Source organism: Microcebus murinus, chromosome 19 (assembly GCF_040939455.1).
Source record: "Microcebus murinus isolate Inina chromosome 19, M.murinus_Inina_mat1.0, whole genome shotgun sequence".
Taxonomy (NCBI): domain Eukaryota; kingdom Metazoa; phylum Chordata; class Mammalia; order Primates; family Cheirogaleidae; genus Microcebus; species Microcebus murinus.
The window spans coordinates 13,247,765-13,275,638 of NC_134122.1; the positions used below are offsets into that span (position 1 = coordinate 13,247,765).

A 27,874-nucleotide genomic window follows, 5' to 3' on the forward strand; every position below is an offset into this window, starting at 1 on the left:
TCCCACAGTAGCCACATACATCATCCCCTGCGTAAATGCCATAAGTGGTTTGCTTAACATTTACAATATAATCCAAACTCCTTATGTGGTCTACAAAGCCCTGCCTCTTTCTCTAGCCTCATTTGGTTTTCCTCTGCCCAAATCTACCACTTTCTAGCCATGAGTGACCTTATTTTGAATTCTTGAGCAGGCTAAGCTCATTCCTGCCTCAGGGCCTTTGCATAGGGCATTCTGTCTGCTGGGAATGCTCCTCTCCGATGACTGCATGTCTGGGTCTGTCTTACCATTTTGCTTAAGTGTCACCACTTCAGACAGATCTTCTTTGACTGCCAAATCCTAAGTCACTGTCCCATCAATGTCACATGACTGTATCCTCATTTTGGGCAACACATTTACTCTTATTGACCTTTTGTTCTGCTTTGCTTGTGCTTGGGTGCTGTCTGCACACTGGCATGGGAGGGCCACTGAGCTCAGAAGCCCAGTCCGCCTGGGTCACGCCTGAATGTCCAGTGCCTAACACAGAGCCTGACACGCATACAGTCGATGTTCAATCAACACTTATAGAATGAGTGAAAATTCCAGAAGGACTTTCTCTTGAACCCCGTGTGCTTCCAAGCTACATCTCAGACACAAGTAACCTAGAACTGAGCACAAAGTCCTCTAATGCCTCATCCTGGTATTATTTGCTATTGAAGTAGTGAAAACTGTTCCTGCCCTAAGAAAAGAGAAATGATCAAGAAGCAATATAATAATCTATAGGATGCCGCAGACACACTTGTTTGGCCCAAAGGTGTTTTTCTTTCTTATTTAAATGAGGTGAGCATCGAAAACATCAGGAGATTTGGTCAGCAACTCCAAGGTGCGCTCCAGAAGGTGCGGTAGTTCAGCACTATGCACCTCTAGGTTGCCCTGGTCAGCCCACCCTGCAGGGACCACCCTGGCTGACTCTTGCCACTTGCTTGGTCCTAGAGGGCATTTGAATTTGGCGGCCTGTGATAAAATACTGACATTCTTATCTCTGGATGGTGGATTATAAGCAAATGTTATTTCCTTGTTCTGTTAATCTGCCATTTCAAAAATGTCTGCAATGCACATGTGTAACTTTGTAATGAGAAAAAGAAATCAATAAACATTACTTTTATGAAAAGTTATCCTATAGACTGGAGAGGCACAAAATGCATAAAATACCCAGACAAAAGAAGACTCCAAGTTTTTACTTGCTGTTTCCCCAGGTGCTCCAGGGGGTGGGAATTCATTCTCTTTTGCCTTTTGGGATAAGAGTCCTTTGTCCTGATTTATTTGCAAGCTTCTACTCATAAACACATCAGCTTTGCCCACAGCAAGGCACAATGGTTCCATTACAATAAAAAATGAGGTAGAAGCCGGAGGATTCCAGGCTCGAGGCAACTTGATGGCTCACTTCATTCCAAAATAAGCCAATAAGAACATTTCAACAACCCGAAATAAATTGGGAGTTTCTCCTGGGATTTCCTATAAGCTCACTATCCTTACACGTTCTAGGAAGGCTGTGATTAAAAGTATTCTCGAACGACATTTACCTTCCCAGCATGAGGCACTGCACTGCATCCAGGGGGCCGCACACCGTGGCTGTGAGGACTCGATTCTGTCCCCCAGACTAGCGGAGGGGCAAGACGCTCACCCATGACCTTGACCCAAGGCACCGCAGCTGTGGGCCCGGGCGGGCTGCAGGTGCAGCCCCCGCGCTACGTTCGGCTTGGGGGAGGGCGGGAGTGGGGCTGTCAGGGAAGTTCTCGCAAAGTGTCACAAAGGAGGTGGCCCTCGGATGGCCTTTAGTGACTGGGAGCAGGTCAGCTATGCGGTGACAGGGGCGGGGCAGTGAAGCAAAGCACAGTGAGAACGACGAGTGGCTCGTGTGGCCAGTTACCATCTCGCATAGCAGGTTCACTGCTGACCGCTTTTGGCGGCTTAATAATAACGGCAACCGACATACCGGCGGTGACGTGAACATCGACCGATGCTCACAAAGAAAACAAAGTTGGTATGTTGTCAAACGTGGACGGTGGGAGGAGGAGGAGGGAGAAGAAGAGTGACGAGGCGCACTTCTGGGACTCTGTCCCAAGGGAGTAATCAGAAAAGAGAAAGGAAGAACAAAAGGCCTTCTGCAAAACGGTATTCATCGGGACGTCATTTACAATGGCACATCACTGACAGCAGTGACGGCCAAGGGTGGGTGACGCAAACTCTGGGAATCCTACTCAACAGGACACAAATCCTACTCAACGGCATCACAAAGGATAGTCCCCCTCGCGGAAGCTGCGGAGGGAAAGGGGCTAGTAGTGCCACGCCCAGAGGGGAAAAAGCAGGATACCAAATTCTTGCTGCAAGTGTGTGAACATCTGCAAGGCATCTTGCTGGGGGACAGAGGGAAAGACACACAGAAGGAAAGGGGAGGAGAGGGGAGTACGTTGCATTCTTTCCCCACCTTCCCCTCTCTTCTTATTTCTAGAACACTCTCTCCTACAGTGTCGGCAGGTAGTGGTAGGCGAGATGATTGTGCGGGGTCCTTGAGCGGTTTAAACAGGGGTTCTGCCTTTGAACGATGCCTGAGGTTCTATTTTTAGGCGTGGTAATGACAGGGTGGTTATGCTTTAAAAAGGAATGATTTCTCAGAGATACATACTAAAATATTTATGGCCGCAATGACACGCTGTCTGAGATGTACTTCAAACTGATCTGAGAGGAGGCAGGACGTGGGAGAAAGTGGAGATGAAATGAGACCAGCCCTGTGTTACCACTGCCAGGGCCGGGTGACAGAACCAGGAGGTCACGCTGTTCTATTTTGTATATATTTGACATTCTCCAGCATGAAAAAGAACAAAAACAGTTTTGGACTTTCATGGTTACATGCTGTTTAAGACAAACACTACTATGTAACGTGGTGACATAAGGCGTCCTCCTAAAGTACTTATGTGTAGCATAAAGAATGAGTCAACTGAAAGAAAACCATTAGATAACTAGGAGGTCTGGTATTCTGAGAAAGTAAAAAGTAAAGCAACAGCATGGCCATGTGTGGACTGGAAACGCCAGGCATGCTAGGGCGGCTGCACAGGTGACTCTGGGGCAGGGAGAAAGGGAGAGGCATGGGTGGAATTCCAGCTCCTAAAGAGGAGGAACGCCTATAGTTCCAGCTACTCAGGAGGGTCGCTTGAGCCCAGGAGGTCAAGTCCAGCCTGGGCAACGTAGTGAGACCCCATGTCTTTTTTTTTTTTTTTTTTTTGAGACAGAGTCTGGCTTTGTTGCCCAGGCTAGAGTGAGTGCCCTGGCGTCAGCCTAGCTCACAGCAACCTCAAACTCCTGGGCTCAAGTCATCCTCCTGCCTCAGCCTCCCGAGTAGCTGGGACTACAGGCATGCGCCAACATGCCCGGCTAATTTTTTGTATATATATATTTTTAGTTGGTCAATTAATTTCTTTCTATTTTTGGTAGAGACAGGGTCTCGCTCAGGCTGGTTTCAAACTCCTGACCTTGAGCAATCCGCCCGTCTCAGCCTCCCAAAGTGCTAGGATTACAGGCATGAGCCACCGCGCCCGGCCTAAGAGACCCCATGTCTTAAGAAGAAATTTACATAAAAGGAGACAGGTCCCCCCTCTGTCCCCTCCACGCCCTGCCTGCCCTGGGCTCCCGCGCCTCCCGCACCCCCGGGGGCTCACCGGCAGCTGTTCTCCCCGTCCGTGTGCAGGGAGGTCTCTGCCCGTCGGAGGCCCAGGCGGGCGAAGGAGTGGTACAAGGTGAGCGCCACGTCGCTCAGGCTGTGGACGCCATCGGGCTCATCGTAGACGTTCTCCCAGTAGGAGCGCAGGCCCGGGGTGCCCGCGGGGTAGTTCCCGTACAGGTAATAGTCCAGCTGCCCGATGATTTCCTGATTCACCACGGCTTCGAACTTGCGGGCAAAGAAGGTGGGCCGGGCTGTCTGCTGTGCTCACGGGGGATTAAAAAGAAAGCTGCATCAGCAAGTGCCTAACAGCACGGCCTGTGGACAGGGGCGAGGCTCTGCAGCCCAGCCGGCCTGCCCGGATCCGAGTTCCAGGTCTGACACTTTCCTGACCCCTGTGTTCTCGAGTTCCTCATCTGTAGGATGGGTTATAATGAGCGTGTGAAGAGGCCTGAACGAGTTAATCTCCACAAAACATTTCGAGCAATGATAGGCACTTAGTAAGCATCATTTAGATGTCTGTTACGTAAATTAAATCCTGGGATGGATCTCAGAAGTCACTTAGCTGGAGGCCACGGACTAGTAATCTAGGGCAAAGACAGCCTGCAGATGTATTTCAGTTGGCCAGGAGCGTGGTTTAAAATTGAGCTCTCTGGTGATATTTTAAAAGTGAAAGCGTTCACAGAAACTCCTCTGGCTTCTCTTTAAATGGCATCAGATCTGGCAACCTCGGGCCCACGACCCTACACGGTAACGGCCGGCTGAAGCTGAAGAGTGGCTGTCCCTCTAGACAAGGCACAGGCCCTTCTGCTCACCACAGTCCCCACCACTCCCAATCGCCTCCCTGGCATTGCGGCCGACTTGCAGACTTGCCAGGGACCAGAATCTCCAGGAGTGGGCCTAGAAATTTGTATTTTTAACAGGTCTCCGGGTGATTCATTTGCTCACTTAGGCTTGAGGACCGTGCAAATGACTCCAGAGCTGGCTGCATCTCAGTCACCTGGGTAGCTTTCAAATATCTGGATTCTAAGGTCCTTCCTGAGATCTACTGAGTCAGCGTCTCTGGAGGTGGGGCTCAGGGATATGCATCCAAAAATAAACTTTCCCAAGTGATTATAATGCAGTGTTCGAGGACCACTGATATAAACCAAGCTCTTATGGAAACAGGCCCAGAGAGGGGAAGGGACTTATCCAAGGACACACAGCGAGTCAGTGGCGGAGCTGGGATTGGGAGTCAGGGTCCAGGGTTAAAGAAATAAAATACTGAGTATCTGTTATCGACCAGGCTTTCTACTGTGGTGTAGGGCAGGGATTCACAAACATTTCAATAAATGGCCATTTTCGACTCAGCAATCCCATTACTGGGCATCTACCCAAAGGAATAAAAGACATTCTATAAAAAAGACATCTGCACTCGAATGTTTCTAGCAGCACAATTCACAACTGCAAAGATGTGGAAACAACCCAAGTGCCCATCAACACATGAGTGGATTAATAATATGTATACTATGGAGTTCTACTCAGCCACAAAAAACAATGGTGAATTAGCACCTCTTGTATTATCCTGGATAAAGCTGGATCTCATTCTACTAAGTATCCCAAGAACGGAAAAACAAGCACCGCATGTACTCACCATCAAACCAGTGTTAACTGACCCACACTTACGTGCACATACAGTGGTAACATTTGTCGGGTGTCGGGCAGATGGGAGGGGGGAGGGGATGGGGATATTCACACCTAATGGGTGCGGTGCGCACCGGCTGGGGGATGGGCACACGTGAAGCTCTGACTCGGGCGGGGCAAGGACAATACATGTAACCTAAACATGTGTACACCTGTAATATGCTGAAATAAAAAATAAATAAATAAAAATCCGAAAAATGTTTAGACAATGAAAAAAATTAAAAAAGTTTTTTTTAAAAATAGCTTTGAAGCTAGTCCACGCTGCTTTTGCAGCATGAAAGCAGCTGCAGACAAAACGGTAAGCAAACGGGTATGGCCACGTTGCAGCGTTTGCAAAGGCAGGCAGTGGGCTGCCTTTGGCCCCAGGAGCTGCAGCCTGCTGACCCCTGGTCCGGAGCTGCAGAAACAAATAAAACACAGCCCTCTCCCTTGGGAAGCTTATTATGGGCTAGCGTTATTATTGACCTGATTTTGGGCCCAGCACTGTTTTCACTGCAGCGAATTAACAGCAACTACTGAGCACACACTGTATGCGGGGCATTGTGTTTATGTCATTACCTCTGATTCTCCCAACAACCCAGCAAGGCAGGTATTATTATTCCCATTTTCAGATGAGGAAACTGAGCTCAGAGAGGGAAAGTGACATGCACAGAGTCATGCAGTTATAAGATTTGAACCCAGAACGGATGACTCCAAAACCCAAGCTCTTTCTACTCTAGGATTGAGCTAACGGAGTGAACGAGACATCTCATCACCTCTCTGTTTCATGAAGGCTGGGGCCCCCCCTCCCTATGAGGCAGAAGTCGGCTTGGTTCCTTTACAGTGGCACTGAGAAGAGTCATTGAGTTCAGACCTCACTTTGTCCTTTCTAGCTGTGTACGTCTTTGGGAAAGTCACCCAACTTCTCTGGGCCTCAGCTTCCTCATCTTTAAAATGGGTATAATAATACAAGTTATTAGCATAGGGTCTGGCACACATTGTTAGCCGCTTTTATTAATTTTATGCGATTATTATCACCAGCCCCTTAAGTTTTCTGCTAGGCGCCTGTCCCCCTAGGGGCCTATGAGTCTTCATTTCCTGGGGGCAGAGAATCGGCCCCAGTGGCAGGGCAGCCTCCTTTCTCCGCAAGCGATTCTCTGGCCATAGCCAGCTCTTTTGAAAGGGCACGTTTCTATATTTACTGTTCTTTTCCTCGGAGTTCTTTGCACAAGAACTCCAAGTTCCTTACAGGCAGCAATTTCTTGATTCTGGCTGTCGGGGGATATTCTTGACCGTTGTTTACTGCGAGAGAAAGAGCTGTGAGCACATGATGCGCTCTCTCTGTTGCCCGGCCTTTATCAGAGACACCGCAGTGTCCCCAGGACACCAGGCTGGAATACAAACGCTGCCACCCGGGCAGAACTGGCTCCCAGGGATCACGAGGCGGAGGCTCCGGGCTGCAAGTGCGGAAGGTCCCCTGAGACTGGACAACGCTGGCCCTCCATACAAAGGCGGGAATTAGTTTTTTTTCCCTTTGAATAGGTCAAACATTGCCCTGCAGCCCTCCTTCTGCTCAGCAGATCCTTTCTGCACAGACAATGGGGAGCTTAATTGTCATAAATGCCAATGTTCATGGTGAAATTAGCATGGGTTTGAGGAGATCCCTGGGTATCTCTCAATCCGCCACCAAAACCGGGCCTACAGAAGACGGAATTGCAGCAACCGCACAAGGTGGCTAAACATGCTGGGTGGGAGCTTTAAAGGACTATGAGTGACAGGAGGAAACCTGCAACGCCTGTGCAGGCGCGAAACCAGGGTGGCAGCGAGGCCTGGTGGAAAAACCCAGCCTGCCCCTGGAGACACCTGAGTTGCCTTCTCCCCACCCCAGCCCTGCCTCTTCCCTGGCTGTGTGGCCATGGGCGAGCAGGTTCACCCCGTGCCTTAGTTTCCCAACTCGAACAGTGGAGGTGATGTCCACCCCAGTGAGGCCGATGCCCACGCGGGGCCTGGCACGGAGCAGATCTAACATGAATAGCGTTCCAGGCATCTGGGGACTCTGCTAACTGATCTGATTCTTACTCAGTAGCTCTGGAATGGGCTGAGTCTGCATTTCTAACAAGTGCCCTGGTGACAGTGATGCTGCTGATTTAAGGCCGACACCCCGAGGAGCCAGGCCAAGCGACTGGAAGCTCCATGCGGGCAGCATGGGTCCTTTCCTGGTCGTATCGGTTGTGTGCCAGAGCGCAGGCGCAGGGCGCCGTGGCCGGGTTATCCACCTGGCACTGCTGTCCCGGTTGTCCCTGCCCTCCCTCCGTGTCAGCCATCTGGGGAGCAGCACGCCATCTCCGTGTGGCAGCGCCAGTGACCCCAGAGTGATCTGCTTGACCTTTCCGCGGCGTTCTGTCTGAGCTCTCTGCAGCTGGGGCCCGGGTGTGCGAGGATGGAAGGGAAAGACACTCTGAGAGCCCCTCCCCTCCCGGCCACCAGGCAGCGCAGGACAGGTGCCCACGCGGGCTGGGGACAGGCTGTCCCCTGCAACAGGACAGGCCAGGCATCCTCAGTGTCATGGCAAGTGGGTGACTATCCACCACCCTCCTACCCCGGCTTCCCCCGGAACTGCAAACCGCAAGGCTGGACAGAGGTAGCTGTGAGGGTAACAGCATCTCTACCTCTTGTTGCTCTTTTAAGTACACAGAGCGCAGCGGTTTCCAAGCCCGGCTGCTCGTGAGAATTTCCTACAGTGCAATGCACTACAAACACAAATGCCTGGACTTCCCTGGAGATCGGGGCTTCTCAACCAGGGCTGAGTCTGCCCCCGGGGGACACTTGGCAATGTCTGAGGACATTTTTGCTGGTCAAAGGTGGAGGCTGCTAATGGTGTCCAGCAGGCAGAGGCCTTAGGGCACTTCTGAACCCCCTGCGATGCACAGGACACCCCACGGCAGACAATAATCCAGCCATAGGGTCAGGAGTTCTGAGGCTGAAAAACTCTGCCCAAGATATAATCTGGCTTGTACACAGAAATATGTTTTTAACAAGACGATTCAGACGGAGAAGGCAGGATAGAGAATAGGATATGAGGGTAGCCTTTGGAAACAGACACCTTAAGCTTGTTGACCTTTCTATGCCTCAGTTTCCCTATCCCTAAAGTGGAAAAACAATAAATAATAATACATGTAGTAAATGGCTGTTGTGGGGTGAACGAGTCAAGACAGACAAATGGTTAGCAAAGCCCTGGAGTGGAGTAGGTGCTCAATAAATACTGGCTATTGTTGATGTGCTGCCATTACTATCCCCAGCCAGGACTGGGCACGTGGGCTTGGGTGTCTGCAGAGGTGTGCGGCCAGGCGAGGCGCGGGGGGGCCGCAGGGGTGCAGCAGGCTCACCTGGAAGCGGTGGAAGTCCTGCGGCTTGAAGTCGTTGGGGGAGCAGCCGCACCAGTCCACGATGTGCTTGTACTGGCACTTGCAGCCCAGCTTGCGGTTCCAGTTGGTGATGCGCAGGTTGTTGTCCACCATGGTGTCGCAGTGCGGGCTGTTCTCCAGGACCGTGTGGAAGAAGGACTGTAGGGGAGACAGGGGCCCAGCCTGAGACCTCTCCCGGTGCCCCCGAAATGGGCTGGGGTCAAGAGGTCATTCCTGATGACTGACTATAAAGGGTCCTTCTTGGAGGGTCACTCTGCTCTCTCTACGTGCAAATGGGGGCAGCTGGCAGTCTGGTCCAACTCAGGGCACAGCTGGAGGCTTTGTGCAGACTGGCTTAGTGTACTAAGAAGTCTACCGCTCTGGGTGGGTTTCTAAGTGGTCATTCCCCAGCCTCTAGAATCTGACTGCAAGACATCTTTTATCACCCAGGTCGGTCATCTTCTGTCTGCCCAGTAAAAAGTCCCACAGGGTTTGTCAACACATGGCGCAGAGGAAAACATGGGGCCAATTTTCTGGAATATGGTGAGTCACACGGGTTCTTTGTTTTGCAAGTAGCCAGATCTGAAACCAAAGGGATCCAGGTCTGAGATAGCCTGACACCAAAGGCTGAAGCTTTGGTATTTCCCCCCTGGACGAGGGAGGCCAGACTCCAGGCTGCATCAGGCCTGGGGCCTCCACCTAAGCCACCTGCACAGTGACCGCCACACAGAAAGGGGAGAGGCGGGCCGCTCGCTGTCCGTGGTACTGAACCAGCCGCCATCATTTCCCCCTAATCCTAGGACTCCTGGCCAAGGAATGGCCAGGAATCTAACCTCGCCAAGGAATCTAAGAGGCGATGTTGGGAGTGAGAAGAGCGACCAGAGGAGAGACAATTGTTGATTCAGCTGGGAGATTAGCAGAGAGAAAAAAACACAGATAGAGGTTTCTATTGCAACACTGTCTTATAACAATCCCGGACACCAGGAAAGCACATTTCCCTGCTCTCTGCTCCTTAACGGAAGCTGAGGGGGACATGTGTCTGCGTGCAAAGGCTTATGGGTAGGAATGGAGACGACGGGACCTAACAGGGACCCTGGAGTGTATGTGCCTGCATGCGCTGGGGCAGGGGAGGGCCAGGGAGCACACACAGAGCTTTGGCCCCCAGCAGTGTGGTGGGGCATCTTGATGAAAACAACCAAACTCCCAATGAGTGGGTAGGCAAAATGAGCCTCCACCCACTACCCCTTGCTGACCCACCCTCTTGTGATGCTAGGTGACACGCCCATGAACCTGAAATTTAAGCTCGAATTGTCTACAAGCCCACAAAGGCACACAGTCTCCATCAAGCAGTGGGGAAAAAGTATCCAATTACCAATTGCCCTGTGTCCTTTCATAATGATACAGAAATTCCCTGCAAGATAATGGATGAGGAGGTTATCAGAATTGAGAGAAAAGGTGATTTTTGTAGAAATAGGATTAAAAGCTGATTATTTAACACGTGTGCAGAATAGTAAAACTAGCCCCAGGATGACATGCTCATCGCCCTGCTCCTCGGGGCTGGGCCCTGCCCCACACACTGGTGGGATATGTCGAAATCCCGAAAGGAGACGCGCTCTCCTGTCTGGCCCATGGAGATACACGGCCGTGTGAGCTGCAGCTTGGGGCCCCGCCAGGGAAGGGACAGTGCCCCGTTCCTGAAAAACACCACGGGCTCAACAGAAATGGAACCAGCTCTGGAGTTTTCTGAAGTCGGATCAGAAACTGAGGATACAAGAGAACAGGAGGTCAGGGAGATGAATCTAGAATCCCTCAGCTCAGCTCTGAAAAGGAGACGGCTGCTGGCATGTCAGCATAAACTCTCCAGAGCTGGATCCCTACCCCTATCCAGACGGGGCCGGGTCTGTCTCAGAATTCTCCGAAATCTACACCACAGGCCTTCCCTCCGCTAGGTCTGAAAAATGGTGACGGCTCCCTGGGGATTTTTAAATACTTCCAAAAGCCAACAGGGAATGCGGAGCCCTGCGCCTCTGGCCACAGTGGCTGCCAGTGCAGGGGCCTCTTGCAACCCCTGGCTGGCTGGCTCAGATCGCCTGCACTTTTGGAGTGTGACTCGCTCATGAAACCAACTCTACTTTCTATCGGAGAAGGAACAATATTCAAAATGGGAGAAGGGATTCTTGGTGGTTAGAACATGATTGGTGACTATGGAGGATCTGTTAAAAGTTGACGTGGGAGTGTCCTGAAAGGGTCAGTGTATACAGTTGCGCAGGTTGCACACTGCATGACTCTAGGCGGTGCCATTGTCAACACTGCAGACATCAGAGGTTTTTGTTGGTTGGTTGGTTTTAATAAGAATTCCCTGGAAAATGGCGGCAGAGTGTCTATACTGACAAAATCAGTATATTGTGTGATTTTATGACCAACAGGGGCCAAGTGCCCTGAGGAAGGGCTGGCTGCCTTCTCTGCTTTGCACAACGGCACCGTGTGGGTTGCTGGCAGCAGCACTGTGCATCTGCTCCATGCAGCCTCCGCGCAGAATGCAGGGGGACCCAGGGCCCTGCTACAGCAGCAAGGGCGCCTGGATGTTTGCAGGACAACGTAGGTGGACCCCCCATTGCTCTGCCCAAAATTCAGCACCTGCTTTGCTCCAAAAGCCAAAGCTGCCCCTGCCTTCCTCGGGGACTTTCTCCTGTACGCTCACCTCGGCAGGAAGCAGGGTGTAGGTGTAGAACTGTTTCATCTTGGCCACCAGGTCGTCTGTGGAGAACGTCACATACTCCACAAACTTCCGGTTCAGCAGGAACCAATCGGAGCCCCCATCCACGGCAATGCCCTCCGGGATCCGCCGGTCCCCCAGGCGCCACATGTGAGCGTCGCACTCCAGGAAGAGCCGATCGAGGCCTTGTTTCCGGATGAACCTGGGAGAGACAAAGCGGCCCTTAGCTCAAAGGCGCCCTGAGAGAGGGGAGCCCCCCCAGAGTCCGCATAGTAACAACACGACACAACTGCAGCCATGGCGGCATTTATTGAGCACCTACTATGTGCCAGGTACTGAGCCAGGGCTCTAGTTTATAGACGGATCCTCACAGCGAGGCAGGTTCCCCTACTCCCCCTACAAGGCAGGTACTACTGTCACCCCCCTTTTACATGAGCCCACTGAAGCTTAGAGAGCGCAGGGGACTCGCCCAGGACAGTGAGACAGCAGCGATCATCTGCGGCACCGACGTCCTCTCTAGAGAACATTCGAAATAAGCTCGTTATGCCACAGAGGCCTGGGCAGTTTGCTGAATACAGTCTATACACTCTCATCTCAGGAAAGTGTTCTTCCATGCTCACAGTATGTACGTGGTTACAGAATAACAAAAAATAAAAATAAACACAAAATAAAAAATAAAATAAATAAAAATAAAAAAGCCACCAAAGTTATGATATAGTAACACATGTGCTTTTTGATTCACACATCATATACAGGATTACAAAATATTTTTAAAACCACCAAATGTATGTTAGTTAATACACGTGTCTCTTTATTAACACATTAAGAAATAAGATACCACGGCAGGTCTCGTAACTGCTGTAATTTTGCAGAAGCAGGGAGTATAAATGATATTTAGAGGTATCTGCACCAGCTATCATGTGATATGAAAATATGTGATTCCCGTGGGTGATTAAGTCACAGTTACTGCTAACATGACTGTGGTTCGTTAGCCACCTTTAGCTGGATTTCAGTTAGAATTTATTAAAAATAAAGATGTCATTTTCTTTCCGTCCAAGGTCACGGAACCCCTTGAATTTCACCCACAAACCCCAGATTAACAACTCCTACTCTAGTAAGTGTACGTATAATCATCTCATTTAGGATTTCGCAAAGCAGGCAGGGCAGAACTGGCATTTGCTGTTTTGCAGATGCAGAGACCAAAGCTAAGCAGGTCCCAGAGGTGGTCGCGTGGGTGTGTGGGGAGGGTGGACAGAGCTAGGGCCACACCTCTGGCCCCGACGCCCAGTCTGTTGGCAGTTAGCACTCACCGCACACTGACCATGCACCAGGCACCGTGCTGGACCCTGCCGGGGCTCAGGGGGAAGGAGGGTGATGTCCACTCCTAAGGTCTAGAGGGCTCCCAACCCAGGGCTCTTCCCGCTCTTCCAGCCTGCTGATGCTTACACATGTCCAGGACTCTAGAGTTTTCCAGCTCTTATAAATTTATAACTCTCTTGTATCAATGCTTCTCTGTGTCACCAACACGACGACTTCCCTACTCCACGTGCCACCATTATACACAGCCTTCTGGGCAAGGCTCCCGGACACGCTCCAATGCTCTCCCTGTTTCCCCCATCCCAGCCTCCCCTAGTTAACTCCAATCTATCCATCAGACTGCAGAAAGTTATTCCCTCAGTTCTCATAACACTGTGATTTCTTCCTCTATCATCATCTTCATCATCACCATCACCGTCCTCTTTATTATCACTATAATCTCACTATGTTCCTCATCACTGTCATCACCACCACCATCATCACCATTGTGATCATCACCACCACCACCATCATCACCACCACCACCTTCATCCTCCTCCTCATAATCACCATCATGGTGGCAAAACCATGCCTGAACGTTATCATTCCAAGGGCTTTATGTCAATTACCTGTATTAACTCTCATGAAAACCCCAGAGACAATACTTTTATTAACCCACTTTTACGCATGTGTGAACCCAACGGCTTGCCATCATATGTTTGTGTGGTTCTTTGATTACTGCCCACCTCCTTCAGTAGAGGGTGAGCTCCACGGGAGCTAGCGCTGTTCTTGTGTCTGCTCATCCCTGTGTGCCTGGCATACGGCAAGCAGCGCTTAACAAGTATTCTCGGAATGAATGAATGAACTCAACCCATCAATGAGCACATGTGTGCCCAGTCCCCTCCATCCACACTTCCGACATTACGAAACAGCATAAAGCACAGGCTCTTCCTCCTGGGAACTGACAGTCTAACTGAGGAAATACCAGATAGGTACAGGGAACCACACTGTCAATGAATTTCGATGTACTTCCAGAAAAATGAGGGCCAGAGCAGGGCTGAAAAGGCAGGATGCTGTGGCGTGGTGGAGGCAGGGCCTGAGCCAGCCTGCAGAGGCTGCGTGGGGAAGAGGAGGTGCACATTCTGCACACAGGGGATAGTCGACCAAAGGTGTGGGCTGGGGTTGGCACTGGCTTGGCGTAAGCCGGAGATTGCTCTGGGCTGGCAACACAATTTGTGGTGGTCACATGATTTTAATTGTAAGCCTAGCACTGCTGGCGGCCATCTTGTCCCCATGAGTACAGGGGCCGTCTGACAACAAAGGCAAAGCAGAAATAAGAGAGGAGAGACAGAAAGACACAGTGCCCAAGTCTTGGTGGCTCTACTTGAGATCCTGGATCTCGCTGTACCTGACGCAGGCCCAGACTTGTCAGTTATGTGCTTAAGGCATTTTGGAGACGGGATTTGTCGATTGCATTTGAAACAATCCTGACGAATACATGCTTGAATGATTTCAACTTCATCACGACAATGATGTGTGGGATGTTCTTACGCTCCAGATGGGGCAGGTAGCCAAAACTGTGGCACATAAATGCCACCTCTTTCTCCAAGCCAGTCTGACTTCATCCCTTTGTCTTCAGATTGGAGTTACCTGTCTCCTCCCAGGCAGACCCTGTTGTCACTGGAACCAACCTTGGCTTCCTCCTCCTAGCCTCTCTTACAGGTCCTGGGGCAGGGCAGGTGCTCAGCTGCCTGACCTCAGGCTATCGAAGCAGGAGATGATCCCAGCCTGCCAGTCACATGGAATTCCAGAAAGAATTCCTCTCCACCGGGCCTCCCCCAAATCCCCTGACATCCACTCAGGGGAACCACAAGGAACCTCATTAATGAACCCACACCCCCAGCACTTTCTTGTGCACGAGCAGAAAGCCTGCCCTGCAGATGCTGGCTACCACTGAAGACACTGGTGTCATACATCTAAGTCTCAACAACACTGACGGTGGCATAAAAGACCTGTGGTGATGCTGCTGCTGGCTCTTCATCTACAGGGCAGTGTGGCTTTACCTGCCACTAGTTGGGTGACTTTGAGAAGTGAGGAATCCTCTCTGAATCTCAGTTTCCCCCTTAGCAAAAGGACAAAGTTGGGCTAGGTCTGAGTTATAAGGTTAAGTCCCTACAGGGGTCAGACGGATCTTGGAAGTGTGTGAAAGGGGCTGAGTATAAGACGACGGGGAGTGGTGAAATGAGCAGAGCGTAGAGAACGCACGTTCTGAAAGGCACTTAAATTCTTCGAAGTATTTCTGGCTAAATAAAACACATCTCTAGGCCATAGGCCACCAGCAATAATAACCTTGGGTTAGGTAATTCCCGAGGTACTTTCCGGCTGTGACATTCTATAAGTCACTCTATTATACCCAGGAAGAGGGTATGGGGCAGACATTCCATTCCATATGGACATGGGAGCCCAGAGAAGGGTGACAACTTTTCTGAGGACACACAGCACTCACACAAGGGTAGGACCCACCAGAAGATCCAGGTGTCAATGTCACTGTTCTTGTCCTTTCCCTAACTCAGCTTTCTACATGCACAAAATCCAAGCTTATTAGCAAGACCACGTTCCTGCTGGGGAGAGACATGATGAAGATTTTTCATTATAGTCAGAGTATCACCCCCCCCCATTGAAATGTAACTCGGCTCTAACCCCATTAAAGGAAGCCCCTGAGTTTAGGAAAATAAAATCCTGCCTTGACTGTGGCTAGTGCCAATTATACATAATGCCCAGTCGGTGCACTTAACCATGCTTGAAACTTTAGATCATTTGCATTCAAACTTACATGGTAACCAGGCTGACAGAGAGAGAGAGAGAGAGAAAAAGACAGAGAGAAAAGAAATACAGGTGAGAGGACTAGCAAAATCTTTCTCTCCACGGACCAGCTTTTTAATTTCATGTTCCATTATGTGGGATAATAGTATCTTCTTGCAATTTTAATGTGATGTCCCAGACCATAATATCCAGATACAATATTTATGCAGTCATCTCCAAAATGAAATATTCATGGGGTTGGGAGATTGGCCGCTGTATTTACTGCATTCAGAAACAGATAAACTGCAAACGCATGCTTTGGTTAATTACGAGTAAATAGAGACAACCAATTTTCCAGGTCTCAGAAAAGCTTCGGGGGTCACACAGGCTACCGGGGACTTATTTTAAACTAGGAGAAGGTGGCAGAGGTCCAGCATCTGGGTCTCTACCAGGGGAAAGGCATCAATTGCTTGGGAAGGGATTTGCTTTTTTTCTGCCCCATGCATTCACTATGACTTAAACAGGTAAACTAGGAAGGCAAGGTAAGTCAGCGATCTCACTTTTCATAAAGGCCGGCTCACCAACAAAGGACGCGTGGCTCTCTCGCCTGAGGGAGGGGACACACACACTTGCGGCAATGGGCCCTGTACACAGAAGGTGACCAAGGATGCTCTCTGCATCCTCTGTTTCATTTCCCGTTGACTAGGTTACCCGGGGCCACCGGGCCCACAGGTGGCACCACGACAGAACAGACACCGGGCAGATCTAGCTACTGCTCCTGCCTCTGCTTTCACAGGCAGTGGAGTGGGGGAAGGGGTCCCGATTCTCCCCTATGGGAGAAGAGGTCAGATAAGAGGGGCGGGGTTGGCTCACCCTCCCTGAGTGTCAGTTTCCCCATCTGTAAGAAGAACCCCATAACACCTGTCCCGACAATCTCCTGAATCAGCTGCAAAAGTGTGATGGATGATGCTTCTCGAAGTGCTTTGCAAAGTTGTTTAGTAAGCACTGTTCACCCAAGCAGTGACCGACCCAACCACCAACCCCTTCTCACGTAGCGATGAGGGCCCTCCCCCATCCCTGGTGTCCCCAGTCCTCGCCCATGCTTTGTTTATCTCCACTGCACTTTTCACTTTCACATGTAACACACATGGTATCTATTTAGTCTTTTGTTTATTTCTACTTACTAGAGGTAAGCTGTAAGGTGGCAGAGAATTTTGTCTATTTTTGTTCACCACTATATCCCAAGTACCTAGAACAGTGCCCTGTATACACTTGGTGCTCAATAAGTATAGGCTAAATGAATAAAGGGAAGGGTAACAGTCACACTTGTTGGGCAATCAGGAAGTTGTGACATTAGTTAACCGGGTATCAGATGCTTATAGCATACATTTGACAGACAAAGGAACTGAATCTCAGAAAGGTTAAGTCATTTCTTCAAAGGTGCACAGCTAGGAGTCTTATTAGACTTGAATCCAGGTCTGGCTGAATCTAATGCAAGCTCTTAATTACTCTGCCATTCTTTGCTGCCTTCAGAATAGGCCACCTGAGGCCAAACACGGGATCATTTGTGTTCAGTTTTACTTCCCCTGTTCTCAGAAATGGGCGGTTGATCTTCCTGAGATTCTTCTCTATTGGCACAGTGTGGGACAAAGTCATAGCTAAATACGATTCTATTAGGAAGTTCCAAGGCCAAAATCTAGTCAGCAGAGCATCAGAGTAAATAAGATGGAGTGGGGGAAGGGGTCTTGATTCTCCCTTATGGGAGAAGAGGTCAGTTAAGAAAAGTATCTATGGTCTTTGGAAAAGGCAGACTATTACCTAAACCTAAAAGCTTTCTCAATTCAGTTAATTCTCTGGCTAAATCTCGGCACAGTCACTGAGTGTGGAATTATTCCAGAACTGGCTTGTCCCATAGTGAGTTCTAGAAGGAAGAACTCCATTCCTTTTACAGGATGTTTGAGCAAGAAGGAATCTTAGCAATCAGGTAATATAAATAATTCTACAAGTTAAACAATGACAAGAAGTGAGACTTAGAGAGCATGAACGATCCATCCAAAGTTATAGAACCTACAAAGAAAACTCCCCTTCTTCTGTCTCCCTGTCTAGTGATCTGTCACTGAACCCAGATTATTCCTTCAGCATCAGTGTCACCCGAGCATTTCAGTTAAAAAGTCAAGTCACGGAATAAAGCATAAAAACCCATAATGTATGAAATCAGCCAGCTACATGAACAGGCTCACCTGTTACAGCTGTCTGATGCAGAGGACAGATTTTGAGGCCTGGGGCCAGACTGCTTGGTCCAAGTCCCGTGTCTGCTACTAACCTTAGGCAACCCTACTGACATGGTGCTGCAGCTTCTCGTGTGGAAAATGGTGATCGGAGTAACACCTACCTCACTGAGTTGGTGTGAAGGTTTAAATGAGATTGTATACAGACAGGGCTTAGCACAGTGCTTAGCACACAGTAAGTGCTCCATAAATGTTCATCAAGATGCTTTACATTTTTCCCTCATCAAGATGGAAATTTTGAATTTCTCTCTCCTCTTCTCTCTTCTGGGATTTGGTAGGCAGGTATATAGGGCACCTCTATGGCTAAGGAGAAACCCCGTGTCTTGAAAAGCAAGGGTATTTCAGCACCAAGGACAGAAGTCCAAAGCCCCCACATGAGCCCCATCTCCTGCAGTCATTTGAGTTGGGCTGGGCTGGAGACAGCTGTCATGCCTCTACTCTGCAGTAGGTGGAAGAGCAAGAGGGCTTGGGGCATTCATTCATTTTGCAACTCTAGAGAACACCTTTGATATTCCAGGCCCTGGTCTATGCGCTGAGAATATGGTTCTAAATAACATGGACATCACGCCTATCCTCTCTCTCTCCTAGGAGGAGAGATAAGAAACACAAATGATATCAGCTACCATTTATTGAGCACATACTACACTCTAGGCCCTGTTCTACACACTAAATATATAGTCTCTTATTTAGTCTTCACTACAACCCCATGAAGGCTTAAGTTACAAATGAAGGAACAGAGACACAGAGAAGTAATTTTCCCAAGACCACACAGCTGGTTAGTGGCAAAGGTGGGATTCAAGCCTTAGCAGGTTCTGCATTCCACACTCAAGTCATGAGACTCTAATGCTGTTCTGATAAAGAAGTAGGCATGAAAAAAAATACAAGTATATAATTACATACCATTATGCAAGCTATGTAGGAAAAAATCCAAAGACACGGGGATTTAATTAATGGTGACCACTGGGGAAGGCTTCCTGGAGTAGGTGGCACGCAAGCTCAGTGAGAAGGCCGAGAAGGAATTAGTCCTCTGCAGAGCTGTGGGAAGAGCTTTATGAGCGACAGAAATCGCTTGTGCAAGGGCACGCATGGCTGTAATGAGGGCGCTCCCGGAAGCTCGGCTTCACCACCTCATTTCAGAGCAGCAGACTCTGATCTGATTGGTGAAGGGGACACGCACAGCTGGGATGTGGAGGGACACTCTGCAGTGAACACCATCAGGGAGTCAATGCAGTGTAGCGGCCAACAACCCAGACTCCGGAGCCACCTGCCCAGGTTCGGGTCTGTGCCCCCAGTTACGAGCTGTGTGTTGCTTAATCTCTTGCCTCAGTGTCCCCATCTGGAAAATGGGCTCAATAGCGACTGTACTTATATCATGGGGCTGTCGTGAGAACTGAAAGAGTTGGCATCTGCAAGGCATCTGAGACGGTTCATGGCACACAGCCAATCTTCCCACGTGTAACTATCATGACCGCTCTGTGTGGAGAAAGGCCACCTGGGTTTGACATTCAAGGAGAGAGGAAAAAGAAACCCAAGTGGAAATGCAGATTCGGGGTCCTGAATCCTGGGGCCTGGGGTCCCCGGGATTGGTGGCCCACTATCCTCACAGAGCTTGGGATCCCAAATCGGCTCGTACCTCCGAGTTGTCCAAAGGTCTGTCGAGGGATAATTTGTTTCCCACATTTCACATATTTTTCACAATGCTGTTTACTGCCTTTGTTACGATTATAAAAGTCATGCGTGTCCTTCAGAGAAGGTTCAGAACATAACGAAAACGCAAAGAAGAAATTAAACATAACATTCCACCTCTTAGAGACGACACTGTGAACATACCTCCCTTCTAGTCTTTTGTCTCTCTTCTTTGTGCATTGTTGTAAAGAAGGTCCAGTTCCGCGGATGACCTCACACACCTGCAGAGGCCAAGGTAGCGTGTGCGCGTGCAGCTCCGTGCGTGCGTCTGCGCAGTGGCAGGCTGTGTTTTGACGCGGCTGCCGTCACCGGATTAAATAAAGTGAACATGCAAACATGACAAACGCACCGGCTGGGTTTCAGGAAAGCAAAAGGGAAATGCAATCTGCTTTCCCTATTGGAGGTGAGATATTAATTATCTCCTCACAACAATCATGGCGCTACAAGTCAGCCAGGAAGAGAGCTCTTCTCTCAATAAGCAAGTTGGCACCGAAGGAACCCGTGAAAGCAGATTTGCCTGGAGGAGGTTCCTGGCCAGGCTCTCGGCGGATTTGCCAACTTTTGGTCACGCATTTGCTTGTTTATACATCAAGGGAGGTTTGGCCCTGAAGATCGGTTCAGTGTCAGAGAAGGGCAGCTAGAGAGGCTGCTCGGAAGCCATCCCGGCACCCAGCAGCGAGTGCTGCCTGCCTTTGGCGGGCAGGGCCCAGACCTGGGAGGAGAAAGGGACTTCTTGGTGCCACTTCCCATCTGGGGCTAAAACTCGTCCTAGCTCCCTACCTGCCTAGCCTTCTTACATCTGACACGCTAGTTGTTTCTCTCCGAGTTGTCGCAAGTGTCTGTGAACTGTTAATGATTTGTATGTCATCTTCCAGATTCTTCTCATTTCTTCTTCATCACCATCACCATCTTTACCACTACCACCACCATCATCATCAACTTAATAGGCACAACTACCTGTTCCAAGATTGGATCCACATATTAACTTATTTAATCCTTGCAACAACTCTACAAGATTGGTGCTATTATCATCATTCCCATTTTGCAGGTGAGAAGACTGACACACAAGTCACTGATGTACGTTGCCCCAAGGTCACGTGCTCAGCGAGTGTTAGAGCTGCCAGGTGAGTCCCGAGAGCCCGATTCCTGACTGCTGTGCTGTTTGCTTTGTGTAGCATCTCTATCTGAGCCCCCTTAATATTTCTCCCTAAGTCAACTTTAAATAGCTTCCACGGTTTTCTTTGAACTTAACCTTCTTTTGAGCATAATATCCATTAAATCAAGGTTAGATGGGCTAATCATACACAATTTTGTTGGTACACGTAAGATCGATGCCAAACTTTCGCAGCGTGCCTGTTTATGAAGGAATCTCTCACGGTGGTCACTGGTGGATCATGGACACACATTGGGAAACGCTGACTCCAGGAAGGAGGGGATGGACCTGTCCCCCACCCAGATAAAAAATAATTCTGTTTAAAGTCAGCAGGGTTTTGCTGTACAACCCCCAAACTTAAAACTGCATGTCCTCTCAGATGTGGTCACTAATCATGGGGTGATAAAAGAACACAGGCCTTGAGGTCAGACGGAAGCAGGTTCCAATCCCAGCTCTGCTGTTCACGAGGCGTGAGGCCCTGAGCAAGAGAAGGCAGCTCTCCAGAACCCAGTGGGGTCGTCTCTACAGTGGGGTAACGCTGCCAAATGAGGCTGGAATGAGCCTTGGTGCCTTCCCCTGGTCGGAGGGGATAATAAGTCCCCCAATCCCATGGTCTTTACCTGGAATTTGTAAAGATGAGGAAATGGGGGCATGGCCAACGTCAAGTGCTAGAGTCCCACGGCCGTGCCATGGCAGGGCTGGCATTTCGACCCAGGTGGCTGGACTCCAGCATCCTTGCCCTTGCCCTCCACCATCCCACACCCCAGGGCTAAACACTGGGGCCCTGGTGACCTTGACCGAGGTAGATGCATTAGATCAACCAGGGCAGGAAAAGTCCCAGAGGAACCCTAATTCTAGCTGAGGGAGAGTTTTCCTTTCCACCTCCCTGGAAGAGGGCTGTTCCTACCCACTGAGACCTCGGCAGGCTGCAGAGACTTGGAAAACTTCTCCGATGCTCCCTGAGCGGAGGCCGGGAACTCCTGGGGGTGTTTCCAAAGACCGGATTAATTCAGGTTGAGGGTGAATGTGAGGGCGCCTGCTTCTACGAGCCCTGCTGAGGCTGGCTGGGAAAATGACAATTGTGCTACGTGTCTCTCAATACATCTGGTTACTTTACTCTTGGAGGGAAGCAAGGAGAAACAGTGGATGCAACTCTCCCCTTCATTTAATTACAGGAACAGTCAGCACCAATTTGGCAGCTATTAAAATACTAGTCTGCCTTTACGCTGTCTCTTCACAGCGGGAGCAGGAAGTCAGAACTGGCTGCCCCCTGGGGCCTATTTTGTGTCTCACTGTTTGCTTTGTCCCTCCTCAACTCTCTGTCTTTTAGGGTCTCTGCCTCTGTCCCCTCTTCTTTTGCGAGGGCTGTCCAGGAGCATGGCCGAGCGGAATGCAGGCATCTCGTTCAACCCCTTTGCTTTTCAAAGGGAAAAAAGGAAGCCCAGAGAGGCAGGGTGCTGGAGGAAAGCCCAGCATGCTGGAGGAACACAGGACTAGAGGACAGAGAGGCCTCGTCATGCAGCAATGAGGAGCTGGCCTCGGTGGGCACGCTCACCTGGGCCTCAGTCCTAGCCCTGCCCTGGAGGTGTGAGCTTCATCGAGCAAGTTACTCCACCCCCCCGAGTCTCAGTCTTTTCCATCTGTAAAATGAGGCCACTACACTGCCAATGGTCACCCCCGGGAGCCAGGGAATTAAACCAACACACAGGGAAACAGAACTAATATGGAGTCTGGGCTTGAAGGTATCGTTTGAGCTGCCTGATGCAGCCATACCTGAAGTCAGTGCCAATATTTTAGCTACTTGATCCAATAATTTTCTTTGCCCTTAAGCTAGTTTGGGCTGGGTTTCTGTTATTTCCCACCGAAAAAGTTCTTTCCAACATACCACACCAGGGAGGAACCTGAGCCAAGCCAGGCCCAGCTCTGCTCACTTGAGAGAGACGACGGATGATGGGCCGTAGGAGGCTCGTTCTTGCCGCAGGTGAGGCCCCGGCTAACGAAGAGGGGAGAGTGGCAGATGATGGCACATTGGTTCATTTTACTATTAAATTAATACAAATTACTGCTCTTATTTCGTGTAAATGAGAGAATCCCAGCTGGGGACTCGTGTATGAGTGTTGGAACTTGTGAGCTACTCTGTCCAGAGAACTTTGGGTTTCAGGGTTTTGGAGGGAGGTTCAAGCAACCTCTCCTTGGCCTCAACCTTTACCCTGTCCTGTGCCATTCGGGTGCCACCTGTCAACTACTGATGCACGTCGATCTCACAGGACGCGTTCAGGCACCTAGAGGCCCGGCGCAGGCCCACACGCCATCTCTTTCTTTCTCCTATTAGCAACATGTTAGTTCTCCGCTAATCATAACGATGACATCATCGTCCTCCTCATGAGCATTTACTGCATCAAATGCTTTACATGTAGCATCTCATTGAATCCTCCCAATGAGCCCGTGAGTGCGGCTCTACTAATATTTCCACTGTACAGGACAGGGAACTGGCTCAGAGAGGTTAAGTCACCTGCCCAAGGCAACACAGCTAGGACATAATAGATCAGAATTCCAACCCAGGAGGTATAACCTCAAAGCCCCTGCTTTTAACCTGTGCCATATGCAGTTCCTAGCACAGTGCCTGGCAAATCGTGCACAGAGAATAAATGCTGAGTAGGCTGAACAAGAACACCAGGGTGGATGTAATTCAGAGACACACGGTGATGCACTTATAATGGGCTCCTTCTTCTTGACACAACTTTGTTTGCACAAATCATATATTAGAGGCTACCTGGAGAAGAAGAGCTTCCATTTTCTACCCCAGGGTAGGGAACAGCAATATCTGGGCTCCTTCTGATAACCAGCCACCCTGCTCTCCATGGAGTCATGCCTGGCCCCACCTTGTCCCTACGGCTATGGGGCCAGAAAGACCTGGGTTCAAATTCTGCCACTTATTAGCTGTGTGATCTTTGGAAAAATCATGTAGGCTCCTAAAAACCTCCTATTCTTTTCATGACAATGATAAGTCTTAAGTGGCTGTAAGAACAGAATTAGATCCCATATGAGAAGGGGCCACTGGAGTGATGGGCACTTAGTAGGAACACAACGCAGAGTGGCTTTAATTCTTCCTTGTCTCTCCAGCCAGGCCTCTCTCTGCTTTGTGGTCTGAACACACTGTACTAATCTGTGCTGATTTAAAGAGCATCTTCGAGTCCTGGGGCTCCTTTTAAATGTAAAGGAGGCAGGGTGTGAGAAAGGCAGGGGCGATCTATAAACAATCAGCAGAATGAAATCAAAGTGACAATTTAGGAAAATCATCCAACACAAGGATGCTGGGGTTATTTCTTGAGAGCTCAGGAAATGGAGCTCACTCCTTGCTTTTGTGCCTCCCCTGCAATGGATAAATGGGTAAACTGAGTCACAGAGACAGCCAAAACGACACCTCCACCCGCAGTGGTGGAGAAGATCCAAAGGGGAGATTGCAAACTGAGACGCTGCTGGGGGCTGGTCAGGAAGGAAAGGGAGGGAGGGCCACAGCGCCCTAAGATCCAGGAAGTAACTGCCATGAGAAAATTCATGCATGGAGTTAACAGACTTTCAGATTTTTTTAAGACTAGTTAGAAATCTGGATTTTTCGTGGGAAATATTGCTGTTTTTAAATGGGGTTATTAATTTTCATATGAAGCACCTGGATTAAAACAAGACACCACGATGACCAAACAAAGCACATTAACAAGCTAACACAAGCCCATGCGCTGCCAGGTTACGCCCTGAGTTCAAGGCTAAAAAACTGTCCCAGGACGTGACCCGAGGCTGGTTTTTAATGGTGTCTCGTGTTGGGATGGTGGCGCCTATAGGGGGCGCTCAGGTCCATGTTCCATCTAGCTGACCTCCGGCCAAGGGGAGCTGGGTTCCAGCTCAGCCGTGGACCGCAGAGATGCTACGAATATTTTTTGACATTGCTCATTTTAAAGGAGAGGGGTGTAATAGATCCAGGCTGGGGTTCAGGGTACCCCTAATACCTGCTCACACGTTGGGCAGCAGCATGAGGCAGTGGAGGAGACACAGGCCTGGGAGTCAGGATCCCTAGGTCCAACCCCAGGCTGGCACGAGACTCTTTTCCACTAGAGAGTAAATTCCGTGAGGGTAAGGACTTTGTCTTGTTCACCGCTAGAACAGTGACCAGCATGAGCTCAGCACTTGGAAAATATCTGCTGAATGACTGGCTGAGTGCATGATCTGGGGACATTACTTAAACCATGGGTCTCAGTCTTCCCATCAATAAAATGGGAACCAACAGTGGCTGCCCTACACAAAGGGCAGCCACCATGAGATGATAGACTCATGAAAGTCCTTGGGGAGAAAAAGAAAAGACGAAAAGGGCTGTGACACTATGAGAAACATGTAGGATTATCCTGCCCTTGGCTGGCAGGACGGCTTCTACACGCAAACGGCCAAGGCCAGCCACCTGTGTCATGCCTTTCTCCCGCCTTCACCTTCTTTCTGGTGGCACCAAACCAGCCTAGAAAAAAGTCCCCAAATGATCACTCAGATTTTCATTTCCACTTTGCACAGGGGGTGGGGGGTGATGTGCTACCTTGCATTGTCCCGGCCGTGTGACTTCAAGAAATTCATATCTCGGTATCGGGAGAGAAATGCCACCAGCTGGTCATTCGTCCTGTGGAAACAAGCGGAGAAGAAAGTCAGGGTCCTCCATGGAGACTAGTCTTGCTTCCCTGCTGTGTCACAGAAAGCAGGTTTCATTCTTTGCGCCGTTCTGCTCGAATCGCCTCCCCTGGTCACCAGCACGCAGGCTGATGAGGCATCCTCTGTATGTGTCACCGTCACCGAGCCCACCTCACCGCATTAAAACAGGCTGTCCGTGCACTTCTCTCCTAGATGCTCCACTACACTGGGAACTGAGGGCAAGCACGGCATCCTACTTGTTTTGGAATCTCCAGTGCCCGGCGCTGGGGCTTGGCAACAGTAAGTCATCAGTGTGTGGCCCAGTGCCAAATACACAGCAACCTCAGGGCCTTTGCACTTGCTGCGCCTGGGAAATTTTTACCCTGTGTCTTCCCATGGCTGGCTTGCTCTTGTCATCCAGGTCTCCTCTCACATGTCACCTCATCAGAGAGGTCTCTTCTGACCACTCAACCTAAAGTAGCCCCTGCCTCCTCATGGTGCTCACATAACTCCTCTTTGCTTCATTATTTCATCGCCATCTGAAAGCACTGAGCTTGCCTGCAGAATGTCAGCTCCAGGAGGACAGAACTTGGTCAGATCTGCTCATCCCCGGCACACAGTAGGAGCTACATTAATGTTTGCTGAACGAATAAATGAATGAATAAAGTGAGTTGAGTCTGAACTGACTCCTTCAAATGGACTCGGAGTGATGGCTGCATCAGGGAATGAATGAATGAATGCCAAGCCCTCGATAACCACTGGGCTACTGATGGAGAGAGGTTTAAAAAATATGAAGTGCAATACAAATGAATGACATCGTTCCCGGCATTGTTATCCCAAATTTATCGCCATCAATCTCGGCACTAGCAGTGCAGTCACAGCTAATCAGCTTGTGCATACAGCTGTGACAGTGTTTTAAAAGGCAGTCACACGGGTCTCCATCTGCCAGAAACGCAGTCGCCTCTTCCACTGAATAAACCCAAACAGGTAAATGGTGCTGCTGTGACAGCTCCTTCATCACCAGGCTTCTCTGCCCAGGGAGTTTTGCTTAGAAGGAAAGGGTTAAGCATTGTCTCAAGTTGGGAAAAACGGTGACGGCAGTGGGAAGGAAAACCGTCTCTGGGAATAGCAGGGAGGGTGGATTTTGAAAAGCAGGATGGTGCCTTACAGGGGTCCTCAAACTACAGCCCATGGGCCACATGTGGCCCGCCAAGGACATTTATCAGGCCCGCCACGTGTTTTTACTGCCGCTGCCTGTCCTGCTTAGCGGCCGACTGGTCCCGGGCCCACAGTGCACATGTGTGGAACGTGGGCCGCACTCTCCAACGGCCCTCCAGCGGTCTGAGGACAGCGAACTGGCCCCCTGTTTAGAAAGTTTGAGGAGCCCTGCCTTAGAAAGCAACACCTGGGATCTAGAAGCAGAAAGCTCCATGATTAAGCCAGCTGTGTGTCCAAGGGAAGAGTCACTTAACCTCTCTGAACTCATCTGGGCTGAGGATGAAATACGTCCAGCACCTAGTAGGCCCATGTATGTGCATACATACCGAATGGAGAACTCCGTGTGTTTAGAGGGCACATAGTAGGTGCACAGTCAATGCACAATGCCCTGTTCTTTCTGCCTCCCTGCTGTCTGCTCCAGGCCGTCCCCACCCGGCACCCCTCCTCCACTTCCCTGCGCCTCTGCAGTCTCGCCACTCCGAGCCCCTGCGCTCTTATTGGATGGCTCACGTTGACCAACTCACGCTTCCAGCGGAGGGGCACACGGCAGTCAGGAGATGCCGCGGTGAAAACGAGCGCTGCCGCGGGCCCAGCCCATTACTGAAATAAACACCGATTCAAACCCAGCCGTGCTGGCGGTGGCAGGCGCCACGAAATCCCAGCGGGCCTGCAGCGAGGTGGGTCCGGCATACGCGCGCAGGAGGCTGAGCCCTGCTGATGCGCACAGGGGTGACCCCAGGGACGGTCACTAACGGGTCACCCCGTGTGCGCAGCGGCGCACCTCCCGCGTGGACAGGCGCCGCTGTGTGCGCCCGGGCAGAGCCCGCTGATCCTTGGCCCCAGGTACCTGTGGCTCGTGGAGAGGGGCCTCTCTCAGTCGCTGGGAGAGGTGGAAACTAAATCAGCCTGTGAAAAAAGCTACAGCGATGTCTCTCCCGCCCATAAAGAGGCCCGTTCCATCTGCGCGTCTCAGCAGCTCTTATTTACCAAGCCCCTCGCCACTTTCTGCGACAGTTCATTATTGTGTCCTGATGAATAGGGGACAAGTTAACCTCTGAATGGGTCCCTGGCAGCAGGAATAATAAATAGAGCCTCTCAGGCGGCCTCAGTGGGAGGATTGAAGGGGCCGGGCTGGGGCTCCCGGCCCCCCCTTGCGAAGCCTCGGGCCTCGCAGGGTCAGCGGCTGCGGCCCCGTTTGGCAACCCCAGAAAGCGCCTTTCAGGGCTGCGAGCCGGGCCATTTTCACATTTACCGCTTCACCGGGTCCCCATCTGACGGGGATGAATA

At 50.3% G+C, this 27,874-nt stretch overlaps 1 protein-coding gene across 1 annotated transcript in view; it reads right to left on the reverse strand.

Annotated features, from left to right (window-relative positions):
• XYLT1 (xylosyltransferase 1) overlaps positions 1–27,874 on the reverse strand; it is a 296,218-nt gene that overhangs the window by 20,009 nt on the left and 248,335 nt on the right. Inside the window, exons 6-9 of the mRNA XM_020281516.2 lie at positions 25,281–25,361; positions 11,462–11,678; positions 8,743–8,919; positions 3,693–3,955 (exon numbers count right to left, since the gene is read on the reverse strand). Of these exons, the coding sequence (XP_020137105.1) occupies positions 3,693–3,955; positions 8,743–8,919; positions 11,462–11,678; positions 25,281–25,361 (738 nt within the window). The remainder of the gene's footprint in view (positions 1–3,692; positions 3,956–8,742; positions 8,920–11,461; positions 11,679–25,280; positions 25,362–27,874) is intronic.